Source organism: Enoplosus armatus, chromosome 23 (genome assembly GCF_043641665.1).
Source record: "Enoplosus armatus isolate fEnoArm2 chromosome 23, fEnoArm2.hap1, whole genome shotgun sequence".
Lineage (NCBI taxonomy): Eukaryota > Metazoa > Chordata > Actinopteri > Centrarchiformes > Enoplosidae > Enoplosus > Enoplosus armatus.
In genome coordinates this window covers 14,569,345-14,582,147 of record NC_092202.1, presented here as the reverse complement: position 1 = coordinate 14,582,147, position 12,803 = coordinate 14,569,345, and the positions used below count along the sequence as shown (strand labels likewise).

The 12,803-nt window shown below is 47.3% G+C and overlaps 2 protein-coding genes across 3 annotated transcripts in view; one reads left to right on the top strand and one right to left on the bottom strand.

Moving 5' to 3' along the window:
• Window positions 1-5,368: 5,368 nt before the first annotated feature.
• znf16l (zinc finger protein 16 like) lies at window positions 5,369-8,627 on the bottom strand. 2 transcript variants are annotated; one of them, XM_070930109.1, is made up of 3 exons: window positions 7,866-8,627; window positions 6,638-6,821; window positions 5,369-6,244 (listed from the first exon to the last, which is right to left on the bottom strand). In XM_070930109.1, exons 1-3 carry the CDS (start codon window positions 8,625-8,627, stop codon window positions 5,526-5,528), a joined length of 1,665 nt encoding a protein of 554 aa, XP_070786210.1. In that variant the 3' UTR covers window positions 5,369-5,525. The 2 variants fall into 2 exon arrangements, with proteins under 2 accessions (XP_070786210.1, XP_070786209.1); XM_070930108.1 differs by having other exon boundaries at window positions 6,638-6,871; window positions 7,898-8,627.
• A 2,456-nt stretch (window positions 8,628-11,083) lies between these two features.
• Window positions 11,084-12,803, top strand: part of LOC139306015 (SH3 domain and tetratricopeptide repeat-containing protein 1) — a 10,737-nt gene continuing 9,017 nt past the window's right edge. Inside the window, exons 1-2 of the mRNA XM_070929976.1 lie at window positions 11,084-11,198; window positions 12,055-12,226. Of these exons, the coding sequence (XP_070786077.1) occupies window positions 11,084-11,198; window positions 12,055-12,226 (287 nt within the window). The remainder of the gene's footprint in view (window positions 11,199-12,054; window positions 12,227-12,803) is intronic.

Genomic DNA, 12,803 nt, shown 5'->3' with positions numbered 1-12,803 from the left:
ATGTGCACAAGCAATAAACAGTGAACTGAGGTCCCTCGGTTGTTTTCAGTTAGTTTAAAGGGGACAGTTCAGCCCCGAATCAAAAATACATCATTTTGCCCTGCCCTGTAGTGCTGTTCATCCATCTTGGACTGTTTTGGTGTGGGTTGCAGAGCTTTGGTGATATCAGCCGTAAAGATGTCTAATATAATGGGACGGCACTCACCTTGTGAAATAAATACATTTGAAAAATTCAAAACCAGTGTCTCTTTACAAGAGAGTCAAGACTCAAGATAGTCCACAGGTACTGTTGTGAGCAGTTTCACGTAGTTTTCCATTAGAGAGAAAGTAGTTCCGGTAGATTCTACTGCAGAAGTAAGGTATTTCCTCCATGAAACGGCTCACAACGAGGCCTGTGGATCATTTTGAGTAACCAGGTCATGATTTCTGGACAGAGACGTTGTTGCTGTTGAAGTTTTCAAATGTATTTTTTGGCCCGATATCTCCAGAACTGTCCCTTTTTAAACACTGGTACTGCGCGAATCGCTTGACAGGGACTTCCAGCTTGATTTGATAGTTTTTACTACATCGCCGTTCTGCAGTTTTTCCTGTGGTCTCTTCGCGCTTTCTGCATTACCACTTGGGAAAACCACACATATCCGCTTCAGGAATGTTTTCCTGCAACATCGGCAACGTCACAATGTAGTTCAATCAGTAAACGTCGCTTTATACATTTACAATCGCGATAGTTTATGTAAGAACGCACAAAAACGCGTGCGCATGAATAGAATATTTGATGGCTGTTTCTTGGAACTTGAACCAGCTGGTAGTTTAAGGGAAAAACTCGTCACTTTTCGTGTGGATGTCCAGTCAGTTATGGTAAATGTTTTTTTTTATATTATGTTAATCCAACTTAAACAGTTTAAGTCATCATTTGCATAGTGGAACGTTTGTATAAAGAAGATGCATTTACTCAAACAGTTTAGGCGCGCATAAATATTTTATTTGAGTTAATACGCTTAAATGGTTTAAGGCAATCGTTTGGGGGTTGTTTTTTTTTTATACAGCGTAGAATTAATGCAGCGTCTTGGACGAGTGGAGAAATTCCAGCGCGCACATCATCAACAGCAAGCCAGGGTTGCCTTCGATTTAATACTTCTAGGAAACTCGCAGGTGTAGGAACTGACTGATTTCTAGAGAAGCACTTGGTCGCTCCTTGCCTTTTGAATGCTCGAACGTCAAGAGCGTTCTTGAATGCACCGACGGCCTGTTTATATATCGCCATGCAGTGGAAACCGTGCAGTTTTTTCTCTCCGTATTAAGGTGTACAATGTTAATGTGCTTTTATACTTGGTATATATATATATATATATATATCTACAGTGCTTAACAAATGTATTAGACCACCACCCACTGTTTTACAAAAAAAGCAGAAAGAAAATAGGAAAGCACATTATTATTTTTTGATTGAGATGCAAAATGACAGTTATTTACTTGCATTCCTGAACACAAACATTTGTTTTTGTGGTTGCAAGACTGCAAGCTGTTATCAGGGCCAAAGGAGGTCGTACAGAATATTCAGATTTTTGGTTAATATATGTGAATAAGGACTATTTAGTTGTTCCAGTTTGTTATTTGCCTAATAAATAACAACACGATTTTTAGTTTGCAACAAGTTTTTGACAGATTTCTAAAATATTTGTGTTTTCTCATTTTTTAATGACAGGTGGTCTCATAAATTTGTTAAGCACTTGTATATCTTGTATCTTAAGGTACTGTAAATATATACTGTCATAAAGTTGTGTCACGTTTGTAGCCGGGGTGTTTTTGCAGATATAAACTTTACTTCTGAGCACTCTCTTTTTCTTTATAAGGTTCTATCCGCTGTGGCGAGACAGAAGGAAAATGATTTTCTGGGAACGAAGTGGCAATGTAATGAGGAAAGAAAAAGTCGAGATATTATGAGGATAAAGTGTTACAGTGTTACAAGAAAAAGGAGCCAAATGGTGTATATTGTGGTTGGATTGGTTGTAGGGTTACACGTACGTGTCCCTAATTGTCCGTATACACTGCAGTTCCTGTTATTACTGGCGGAAGACTTGACTCTGATCAGCGAACAGCTGTGGTCTGTTATCTCCAGGCTGCGTTTCCTCCCCTCGCTTGGCTCTTCCACAGGTCCCTGATCTGCTTGGGACTGTCTCCCACAGTACTGGATGCTTTCCATCGAGACACACACACACACACACGGCCATATACGTGAATGCACAGGAGGAAAGAAGATAATTAAATGTTTTCCGTTTAATGTTACGAGAGAAAAGGGCTTCAAGGCTGAGGACCTTGGCAGATGTAGGTCTTGTTTATGGCAGGCCGTTATTTCCAGTCTAGTTTGGTCCGTCAGGAGGGGGGCAGCCAGTGTGAATTCTCTTTACGAACCGGCCGAGAGGAGTAAACGTGAAGGCATTCAGGCTGACAGGTAACTCATTCATTGGACCATTTTGGTGCTTGTCATCCTGCATCATGGGGGGGGACTAACTAACAGCAGTATTACTGTGGGATCTCTATGTCACACACTTTTTCATGGACATAATAAACTGCCAAAATACATGGTGCAGGATACACACATGCATACGTGTTGCCATGGTTACCAACTTGTTTTGTTTTGTTTTGCATAAATACATATTGCTTACACAGATGGATTTGTAAGGTCACCCCCAAACGGTTCACAATCAGCAGAGGGTCCAAAAGGTAGACCCTTTCCAGGCGGTCTCGGTTTGGTCGTCTGGTTCAGGCAAACGCGGGACCAGGATTCGTTTCAGGCGTGGAAGCACTCTTTGGCCCTGATCAGACAGGATGCTGGAGCACTCTGAACGCCTCGAGTTTGAACCCCCCCCCCAAAAAAAAAAAAAAAAACACGATGACGTTGTCCAATTGGGTGAAATGAGAGGCAGGCCTTCTGTGTCGGGGAGGTCCGGGGGTTGACTTCACAGCAAAACTCACGGTCAGGCTAAGGACAGGTGATTTCGGTGGTTGCCTAGCAACAATAAATATAAAAACACAGCAAGCTGCTCTGTTGTTTTTTTGTTTTTTTTTTTAAATTGTAGGCTTCAACAAAACTTGCAGAAAGCATTCCTGCATGATCAGGGCCTTCAGATCCAGTCGCTGCCAGTCATTGTCGTTTTTGATATTTGATCCCCCCCCCACAACCTGAATCTCCCACTGAAGGTTGTTTTCACACACCGGGACCACCGAGAGAAGCTCCATGAATCTACATACCACAGTGATACCGGCGGCACCTAATCTATTCAAATGCATGCACAGAGCTGCTCCCAGGCCAGTGTGCAGGGGGCCGGCGCCTCCTACAGGCAGCATAACGCGTCAGAGAGCGTCCCTCTCAGAGAGTTTCTACATCCTGTGAGTGTCAGACACTCCAGTGCAATACATATATAGACATACCTTTACATTGTTATTGTATATATATATATTTTATTTTTCACTTAAATATTGTAAATGTATATATTTTTATTTCCTATATCTTATATTTGTACATACTTCTCATTGCTGCCCCCCCCCCCCCCCCCCCCCCCCCCCCCCTCTCTGTGAAATGGCCTTGGCTCTATGTTCACTCTTTTTTTTTTGTCTCCCCTCCACTACTCATCACCGCCATCTGGTGGGAAATAACTGCGCTGTGCGATCCTTCAATGTCACGTTTAAAACTTCATGTGCGTCTCACTGTCGGTGATCAATCTGCCTACATTTGATTGAATAACAATAATAATAATAATAATAATAATAATAATAAGACGGTCGGGTGAAGGAAGTTCAGATATTTGCAGCTGCTGCTAATAACGGTTCATTCATGTTCCCTCCGTGATGAATTGACTGCTGTTCTTAAGGTTATTTTTTTTGTTGGGCATTTTGCCTTTAACGTATAATGACAGTTGAGAGACACAGGAAAGGGGGGGGGGGTTTGTACAGGGGACGCCTGCCCTACTGGGTGAGTTACAGGGTGCCCACTGTTTTTAATGTTGCTGTCGAGCGATGGACCCTCATGAAACAGAAGTTTGAAGGCCAACGTCCAAAAGACTCAAAACCCACGAAGAGACACTGGCTGGTCCTGTAGCTCAGCGTGAGAGGAGACGGCTTGGGAGTCCTGTGGTTCACGGGTTTGATCCTTATGGCGGCCTGTGAGTTTTGAAGTCCAATGTCCAGAGGAAAGAGGTAAAACCACAAAGAGGACAGTGTGAAGCTCAGTGTGTAAAGTGACCGCTTTGTGCTTCTGAGTTCAAGTCTTACGAGCGTCAGTGAATTTTGCAAAAAGTGCAAAGATAAAAGCGCCCGGAGGACGGGTACAGCTGCGAAGGGGACATGGTGCAGCGGGTTTGTTGGCGACTGTCGTGCGTGCCAGCACGTGTGTTCGAATCCCGCTTGTCCCTGGAGCATCACGTCACGGGTGGTGGTGGTGGTGGTGGTGGCGAAATGTTGAAAGATGAAGTTTGGATTAAAACAGCAGGAGGAAGAAGTATTCATTCGTGACATTAAAACAGCTCTTTATTAGAAAGCAGATTGTCAGTGGTTAGTGTTACACCTCCACAGGTTTGGGGTACATTGTTGTTTTCTTTGCCTTCGGTCCTCCGTGTGGACGCTAGGACCTGGAAACTCATTTTTACGGAACTAACTCGAGGTTTTTTTTTTTCTCTTTAATCATCACACAGGCAAAACATATCACCAATATCAAGTCTGCGACATTAGACTACGCTGGCTAAGAGTTCATGTGGTGAACGTTCTGCTCTACACATAGCACCAAGCAGTGACATGATGACAAGACAGTCTGCAGTACCATCCAGGAGATGTCTGTTGTGGTAACACAGTCAGTCCACGTGGGGGGTGGTGGGGGGGTCTACCTCTCAAGCCCAACAGCGAGTGCTCCATGTGGACATTTTGAGCGCAGGCTGTCACTTTTAGAGTTTAGTATGTGCAAATTGTAGCAAATATGCTAAAACATGCTAGACCAACAGGATGCCCCCCCCCCCATGATAACTAAAAATCACCTCTTACAGTAAACAAAAAAACCTCAAGGTAACAAGCTCGTTCCGGAGCTTTCAACCGACCACACCAGTCAGATCAGCAGACGAGCAGAGTTTGCTCTGTTGTCATGGGACTCTAGATGTTTCTGTAGCTTCCTGGGTCAAGAATAAACCTCCCGTCCAACTTTTAAGCCAAGAAAAGTTTGAGCGTCTACAGTTCCGTGACAAATGAACAGCCTCCATCTGCTGACGTGGAGTCCGTGTGATGAGGTCCACTGTTTCTGAGGTGGAGCTCAACGATATACAGCCTTCCTTGATGCCAGGATGCAAGGGGGGGGGGGGGGGGGGGGGTGAAATGTCATGAAATGTGACAGCATCTCAGGGATACCGGGCCCTGCTCTCCCACGCGACCAGCGTCCGCCGCACTGCGAGGACGCAAGCCTCGACCGAGTCGGCGCCACGTCCCGTCTCTGGCGCGCACTGTAAATCTCTTGGTATCAGAAAGCGCGGCAGCCGGGCTGGTTACTGTGCCGGGGTGCAGCGGTGGCTCTTGTAGGTTCCCAGATGGCGGAAGCTGCGCCCGCACTGCTGGCAGCAGTAGGGCGTGGCCCCACTGTGGATCCTCTGGTGGGTGTACAGGTTCCCCAGCTCCTTAAAGCGCCGGCCGCACTGTGGACAGGCGTACGGGCTCTCGCCGGTGTGCACCCGCTGGTGTCTCTTGAGTCCAGAGAGCACAGAGAATCCTTTCCCGCACTGTGGGCAGGGGAAGGGGCTCTGGGCTCCGCTGTGCACCAGCCTGTGGCTTTTTAAGCGGGCCGCGTGGCGGAACCTCTCCCCGCACTCCGGACACATGAAGGGCTTCTCCCCGGTGTGGATGCGCTGGTGCTGCCGCAGGTTGCCAAGGTAGTTAAAATGGCGGCCGCAGTCCCCGCACTCGTACCCGCCCTCAATTTTAATCTCCTTTTTCACGGACCCCCCTCCGCGGCCGATGGTGGCACCGCCCCCCAGCGCCGCGCCAATCTCGTTCTGCTGGCCCCCTCCGCCCCTCCTGGAGTCGCCGCCGCCGCCGCCGCCGTCTCCCGCGGTGGGCGCAGCCGAGCAGGCGGACTGCAGGGCCCGGAGAGCCTGGGCATCGGCGGAGTCCGAGTGTATCAGTTTGACATGTTCCTCCAGGAACACAGCGTCCGGGCAGAAGGTTCCACACAGGGAGCAGATGTAGGTGTGGCTGGGGAACTGCTGGCCTGAAACCACAAACAAACATTTCATCACACTTTACTTGTAGAGAACAGCTGCGATCCAGGCTGAGGGCAGATCATACAAAGACTATGGTATTAATCATCTTATCCTATTACAGAACATGTTGTTTTTAATGGCGTGCCTATGTAAAGCACTCTGAATTGCCGGTGTGTTTTGAAATGGGCTGCAGCCAGTTGAAATGTGGCCCCTAACGTCAAGTTCACCGGGAAGCCGGCGAAATGAAACGTCGCTGAATCCGACTGCATTTCATTTAGGCAAAGTTCTTCTGCGGCTGCTTTGTGTGTAACGATTAGCATTTGACAACACAGAGCACCCTCAGTTTAATGCTTCCTTGACCTCACATCCACTGGGTCTCCCTCCTCCCTATTCTTACCCACCTGCCGCGGGCCTGTCTGCGTTGCCCTCCAGGGGACTCCCTCCCTCCCCTGGAGAGCTCTGGGGCTCCATGGAGAACTCCGAGGTCTGGACGTGCGACAGCGGGGCCTGGGCGGCCTCCAGCCCGCCGCCCTCCCTCCTCGACGACTCACCATCTTCACCATCGTCCTCGTCCTCGTCGTCATCCTCCTCTGCCTCGCCGGCCGGGGTGCCGTCGCCCTCGGGCTCCTTCAGGACTGGGTAGAAACACGTAACGTTACTGCTCAGTTCTATGAAATACTCTTCCCTTGGTGGCATTTTTTACGTGGGCCCGATTCCACTCGCAAAAGGAAAACAATGAGGAAAAGTTAACAAAGTTCTGTCTTTGTTTTTTTTTTTTTAAGCTCCTACAAGGACTCAAGGAGACATAGACTCACCCGGACCAGGTGCAAGAGAATCAAACACTCCTTTTTAGTGGCCTTTGTGAAATACACGCTTGTCATATTTACTGCTATAGTGCGTTGCTCTTAACACAGAGATGCTCAACTGGCTTTGCCCAAGTCCAGGGGCCAGTCAATAAACAAAACATTAACAGGCCTCACAGGCCTTTCTGCCAGAAAGCCTTTCTAACACGGGGGTTAATGCTGTGAACACAGTTTGGTTGGGTTTAAACACCAAAACTACTTGGTTAGGTTTAGTAAAAGATCAGGGCTTGGGTTAGAATAATAAGCCAACGTTGACTTTTGGTTTCGCACGGGACGCGAACAGCTCAGTCTCCCGGGAGACAGTCCTGTCTTAATGTCAGAAAGGCTTTCTGGCAGAAAGGCCGAGGTACACTGTTGTCATGAACATTTACTAAGCGGTATAAATAAACAAACAAACAAAAAAACCCAATCCCAGTGTGAATCAATATATTTTCATTGTCAATAAGAAAATGGTCGGCCGGGCCACCAGAGTATCACCGCTTTAACAGATGTTATAAATGTTTTACTCGACTTAGTGACTGGTGTCTGGAGCCGATCCCGATCACACCTCCTGGCAATTTATTCTCCAGCCAACCTGCTGGACTGTGGCAGGAAACCCCCCCCCACCAGGGAGAAGATGCAAACTCCACACAGAATGTGGACTTAAGTCACTTTTTTTTTTTTTGGACCCATCTCAAAACTTTGACTTAGCAACTTTGGAGTATCTTTATTATTTATTATTTATTATATTACACACAGTGCAGAAGGTGTCCTCACACACACACACACACACCTCCTCGTTGGGTCTGTGTCTTTTACCTTTCAGGTCTGACGAGTACTCCATCGGCGCTATCCATTCGTAGTCATACATCCGCTTGCTGCCCGAGGGGAGCATGCTGAAGATGTCGTCCGCGGTGGACTCGGAGTCTCCGTGCCCAGGCCCGCTGTCTGGCCACAGGTTGAGGGAGTGCGGGTCCGGCTCTTGGCGACCCTCCCTGTCGCCGCTGCTGCTCTGGTCTCCGTCCATTTCGGCACACCCCTTCGAGTTCTTGTCCTTCATCAGATAGTCGCAGATAGCGTCTATGTTCTCCTTCTTCACGCCAGGCATGACAGCCTTGGCTCTCCTGGGGTCGACGCTGTTGTGTTTGTTTCCGGTGCCGAAGTCGGGCTTCTTGAAGCCAGCGTCTGCGGACGGCTCCATGGTCGCGACGCCGGGGTAAGGGTCCCTGCCGTCCCTCTGGACCGTATCCAGCCTCGCCTTCAGCGCCTCGATCTCCTCGCTTTTCTCCCGGAGCTCCATTTTCAGCACTCGTATCCTGATGCTGACCATTTTGCGGATCTCAGACAGCGCCGTCTCCAGCACCACGGTGATGTTCCTGCCAAGGTGCTCGGTGATGTCGCTCACCGAGCAGAGCAGCTCCTCGTCGGGCTCCAGCTCCAGGAAATCGCCGTCGTCTCGGCTCGCTGACCCGGGAGGCTCCATGAAGGCGCCGTGGAGGTCGGGAGACAGGCTCGTTTCAGCGAAACTGTGGTTTCTTTTGCGGCTCATGGGTCCGCTGGACAAACGAGAGAGAGGGGGGGGGGTTCTGTTTTATGGAGAGTTTGGCTAGCTAAAAGCTACTCGGCGAGCTAATGTTTGGGTGATGCTGTAAGACGGTAGTGTGGTTCGCCGGAGTGACGCCGGATGTAGCAGGAATGCTTCTTCAAAATAAAACCATTATCATGTCAAACAAGTGTCCGGACAAAGCGTCGTCAATTAGACTTTTATTTTGGCAGCGGGAAATGGAAGTGTCCTTTCTGACATGAATCTACTTGACAGACACACGCAACAGAGTTTGCTGTAACGGCTGAATTCGGCAGAGTTCAGCTCGACTTCCATGAGTGGCGCCCCCTAGAGTATACAGCAGGAACCCAACTGTGACACTTCCATCAATATCAGAATCATTATCATTATGGTACTACCTCCTAATAAGGCGCACCTTATAACGGATTAAATAGGGTTGTAACTAATAGCGTTATTAATGGTTAATAAAATATGCAGTCATGCTTTATAGATCAATCGTAATCCATTATCCTGTCTGTTTGGTAATAGCCTAATAGAGTTCTAAATGTTGGGTTTCTCACTTTCTAATAACCCATCATGTTTGCAGCTCTAAAGGTTAATAAGTCATTCATTGCGGCTTTTAACTAATCAAGTTTGGGCTTGCGAGTAATATATAATAAATTGTTAATAAATGAATGGGGGCCAGAAGAAAACAGGCGGCGCAAATGATCGACTTGTGAAATCACTGGAAGTCAACCTTAAAAATCTGGACTCCCAGGGACAGAAAATAAAAAAGGGGACGGGGGTGGGGGGGCAGGGACTCGCATATAAATACTTTAGATAAGATTCTCTTGTACTTTACACCACTTAGTCATCTGATGGCTATAACCGCGTAATAAAAAAACAGTGAGTATTATATGGCGCTAGATGTTTCAGACACCCTGCAGAGCGAGTATTGCCTTAAGTGCTGAGCCAACATGTCCTGCGATTCCTGCTGTTATAAATCCCTGAGTGTTGCTCACAGTGCTGCTGCTGCTGCAGAGGAACTGACTGGAGGAAAGGAAATGCTGAGTCTGTTCCTGGGATGTTTGAGGGGGGGGGGGGGGGGGGACACACACACACACACACTCTGGATTATACACCAACCCTGTCCTAAGGTTTAGGATAGAAGGAGGTGCACGTCTGCAAGAAAACACAAGAGCCCTTTGGTCTTATTGAGGAAAGAAGTGTAGCTGGTTCTTATGCAGGCCTCTCTCTCGGCCCGTTTGTGATTTGGTAAATGGAAGGAGCTTTATTTGTTCAGTGACTGATTATTAACCTGCACGCTTGAATTTTGAGGAGAGGCTGTAGAACCTGAACTTGTTCTTTGAACTGATATGTCGATATATATATACAGCCTGCAGCACGAGTATCAATATTAAAAAAAAAAATAAAAAAAAAAAGTGAAGAAGTTTTAAGTATACCTGCTGTAAAGAAGTCAAATCACAAAGAGAATCAATGTGGTGAGGGTATAGACCTGTCAGTGAAGAGTTTGGGTCAAGCTAACCGGACACATATGGGAAATGGGGCGAGCGTACCTTCAAAATAAGAGAAAAGCTTGCATCGTAACTACCATTCGTAGTGCATTTGCCATCCCACCGTGGCACAAGCTGCTGCTGCTGCTGCTGCTGCTGCACTCAGGGTCATAACCAGGACTTTTAGAAATACTGATGTTAAAAGAATACTGATTTAAAAAAAAAAAAAAAAAGTACATAAACGAATAAAGATGCAAATAAGCAAATAAAATAGATAATAAATGCCAAAATGCCAGCTTCTCCCATCGCAAACCAAACCCCACAATAAATAAGAATATTCAAATAAAAGAACAATGATACATAAAGGAATAAGTCAAAAAATAATAAATCAATAAATACTTATGTAATCAACGATAGAAAAATGGCAATATCAATGGACCCCCCTCCCCCCCCATACACAGATACATAGGGAACATTAGGCTAAATAAACAAAATACATAATAATGTAAGTAAATAAACAAAAACCTAAACAAACTCATTATTACTGACTTATAGGAAATGCTGACTTATTATTATTATTATTATTATTACTTGTCACATTTTAGTCATCATGTTTTTAAGATGCATTATTCATTTTTACTCTAAATATAACAAAGACTATTCTAGTTTATTCAAATATGAATTCCAACACAAACAACAAAACAAACTCCTTCTCAAAAAGAAACTGCAAACCTGTGTTAAAACAGTTGGGGTCAAAGGTTCCACGTCAGCGCGACATTTATTTTGAAAAGCGACAGCGGCACAGTTGCTCCGGTCTCTTGTACTGGGAGGGGAGGGCCGGAGGGGGGGGGGGGGGGGTTCAGTTTTGTCACCAGCGGCCGATGGTGTGGAGTTGAGTTGACTTGACCACCGGGGAACGGCGGAGACTCCTCTACGGTCGCATCGGACATGTCAGCCGGGTCGCACCGAGACACCGACAGCCGCGGAGCCGGGAGGAAGAGCTCTGCAGGCGGCCAGCAGCAGCGGGAGGCTCCGGAGAAATCAAACCGACGTGGGAGAATGGGTATCTGTATTAACACGTCTAATACTTCTAACTTCAGAGCCACAGAGATTTGACAACATGTTGTGGCAAATGATTAAAGTCGCTGTCTCATATCAGCACATGCAGCCTGTAGTGTGACATCCTCCTCTGTGTGATCCTACTTTCTTTTCATAGTATTTTCACAACTACTGAACATCAGCTCCCACCCTCTGATTCCATGTGAGACCCCCTCGAAATGTACAAAACAGCACAGCTTCTGTGGGTTTTTTTGCCACTGCCACAGTCCCAAAGTTGGTGTTAAATGACGGGATCAGTCGATGGATTCTTGAGGAGTTTGTGCCGTCCTTTAAAATGGACCCAAGCCCCTGGATGTCCACCTTCGTTAAAACATTTATTCCAGGTTTCAATCAAAAGGCTGGCTTTTGTGCGAGGTTTCCTCTTGCAGGGAATCCGACAACGTTAAAAAATCCTACAATTTCATCTTGTGAACGCGTTTGTTTTCAAAAGTCCAACCACCGTGTGATCTGAGGAGCACTGGAGCAGCTTGGGGGGCTTCAGGGGTTCAGGGCGCTGAGGGAGGGGGCAAGCGCAGCTCCTTCCAGTCACCTTCTGGTCCCTGCTCCGACATTTAGCCCACTGTACCATGTCAGGAAGCGTCATTCTGTTTTCAGGATACTCTAGTGTACGTGCAGTCCATAGTGTGTGTGTGTGTGTGTGTGTGTTCCTAATTGAAATGTATTGGATGCTGTGTTGAGAAAAAGGGGACAGTTGGTTCTGGGGTTTTTTTTGGGGGGGGGGGGGGGCTCAAAACAAAAGTAAGCCACTTGCAATGTAAAATGCACAAAACACTCACTGCTTCTTCGTGTTCTCCAAACAGCGCGTGGTTTCTCCAGAGATGCTGCTGCGAGTCTGAAGGGGACCCCGTCCACATGCGAGGACAACTTCCCAACAGGTAACTCGGGACTCGCTGCTATACCGGATGCACTGGCACAGACATCCATGGTGCCCGGGGGGGGGGGGGACTCCTGTCAACTCCTGAATGTTCGTTTAGCGCCCCCATCAGGTCAAGGGGCACCAAGGACGTTCCCGTCAGCCTCAGCTGCGCTTTTCGTATTTTGTGCCGATTCGCAAACGTTAGCACGCCTGCACGCTAGGCTAAGACGCTAAGCACTGTGCCCGCTGAACATGGGCTCGTTAGCATTCCCATGTTAGCGTGTAGCTCAAAGCCACCACGGGTGCCTAAGGTGCGAACAGAGTCGTGATTTGTGGACCTGAAGGAAAGCGAATCGCCACACTGGACAGAAGTCATGCTACGTTGGACAGGAAACGCCGGGCTGGAGTCATAAGGGCAGACACATGACCTGTAAAACCGAAGCGACCTCAGTCATGTGAGAGAATCTGAAGTGGTTTATACCTTGAACCTTCGAGTCCCCCCCCCCCCCCCCCCCCCCCCCAAAGTCACTTATTAATCAGTGAGTCAGTCACACGCTGGACCAGCTTTATAGCTGTCAGTTTGTAAAACGATGATTTGCTCTCATTATGGCGCCCCAGCGACTCCCCAAAAGTCACCTCGGTTGCAGATGATGGAGAGTGAAACTGTGAAATACAGTTAAATAGATATTACAT

Bases quoted from the DNA above. Each gene is read 5' to 3' on its own strand.
- znf16l (XM_070930108.1), bottom strand. From the start codon at position 8,627: ATGAGCCGCAAAAGAAACCACAGTTTCGCTGAAACGAGCCTGTCTCCC. The intron at 6,872-7,897 runs GTAAAAGACACA...GTTTCTACCCAG, and splicing joins GTACTCGTCAGACCTGAAAG to TCCTGAAGGAGCCCGAGGGC. The intron at 6,245-6,637 runs GTGGGTAAGAAT...TTGTGGTTTCAG, and splicing joins CGCAGACAGGCCCGCGGCAG to GCCAGCAGTTCCCCAGCCAC.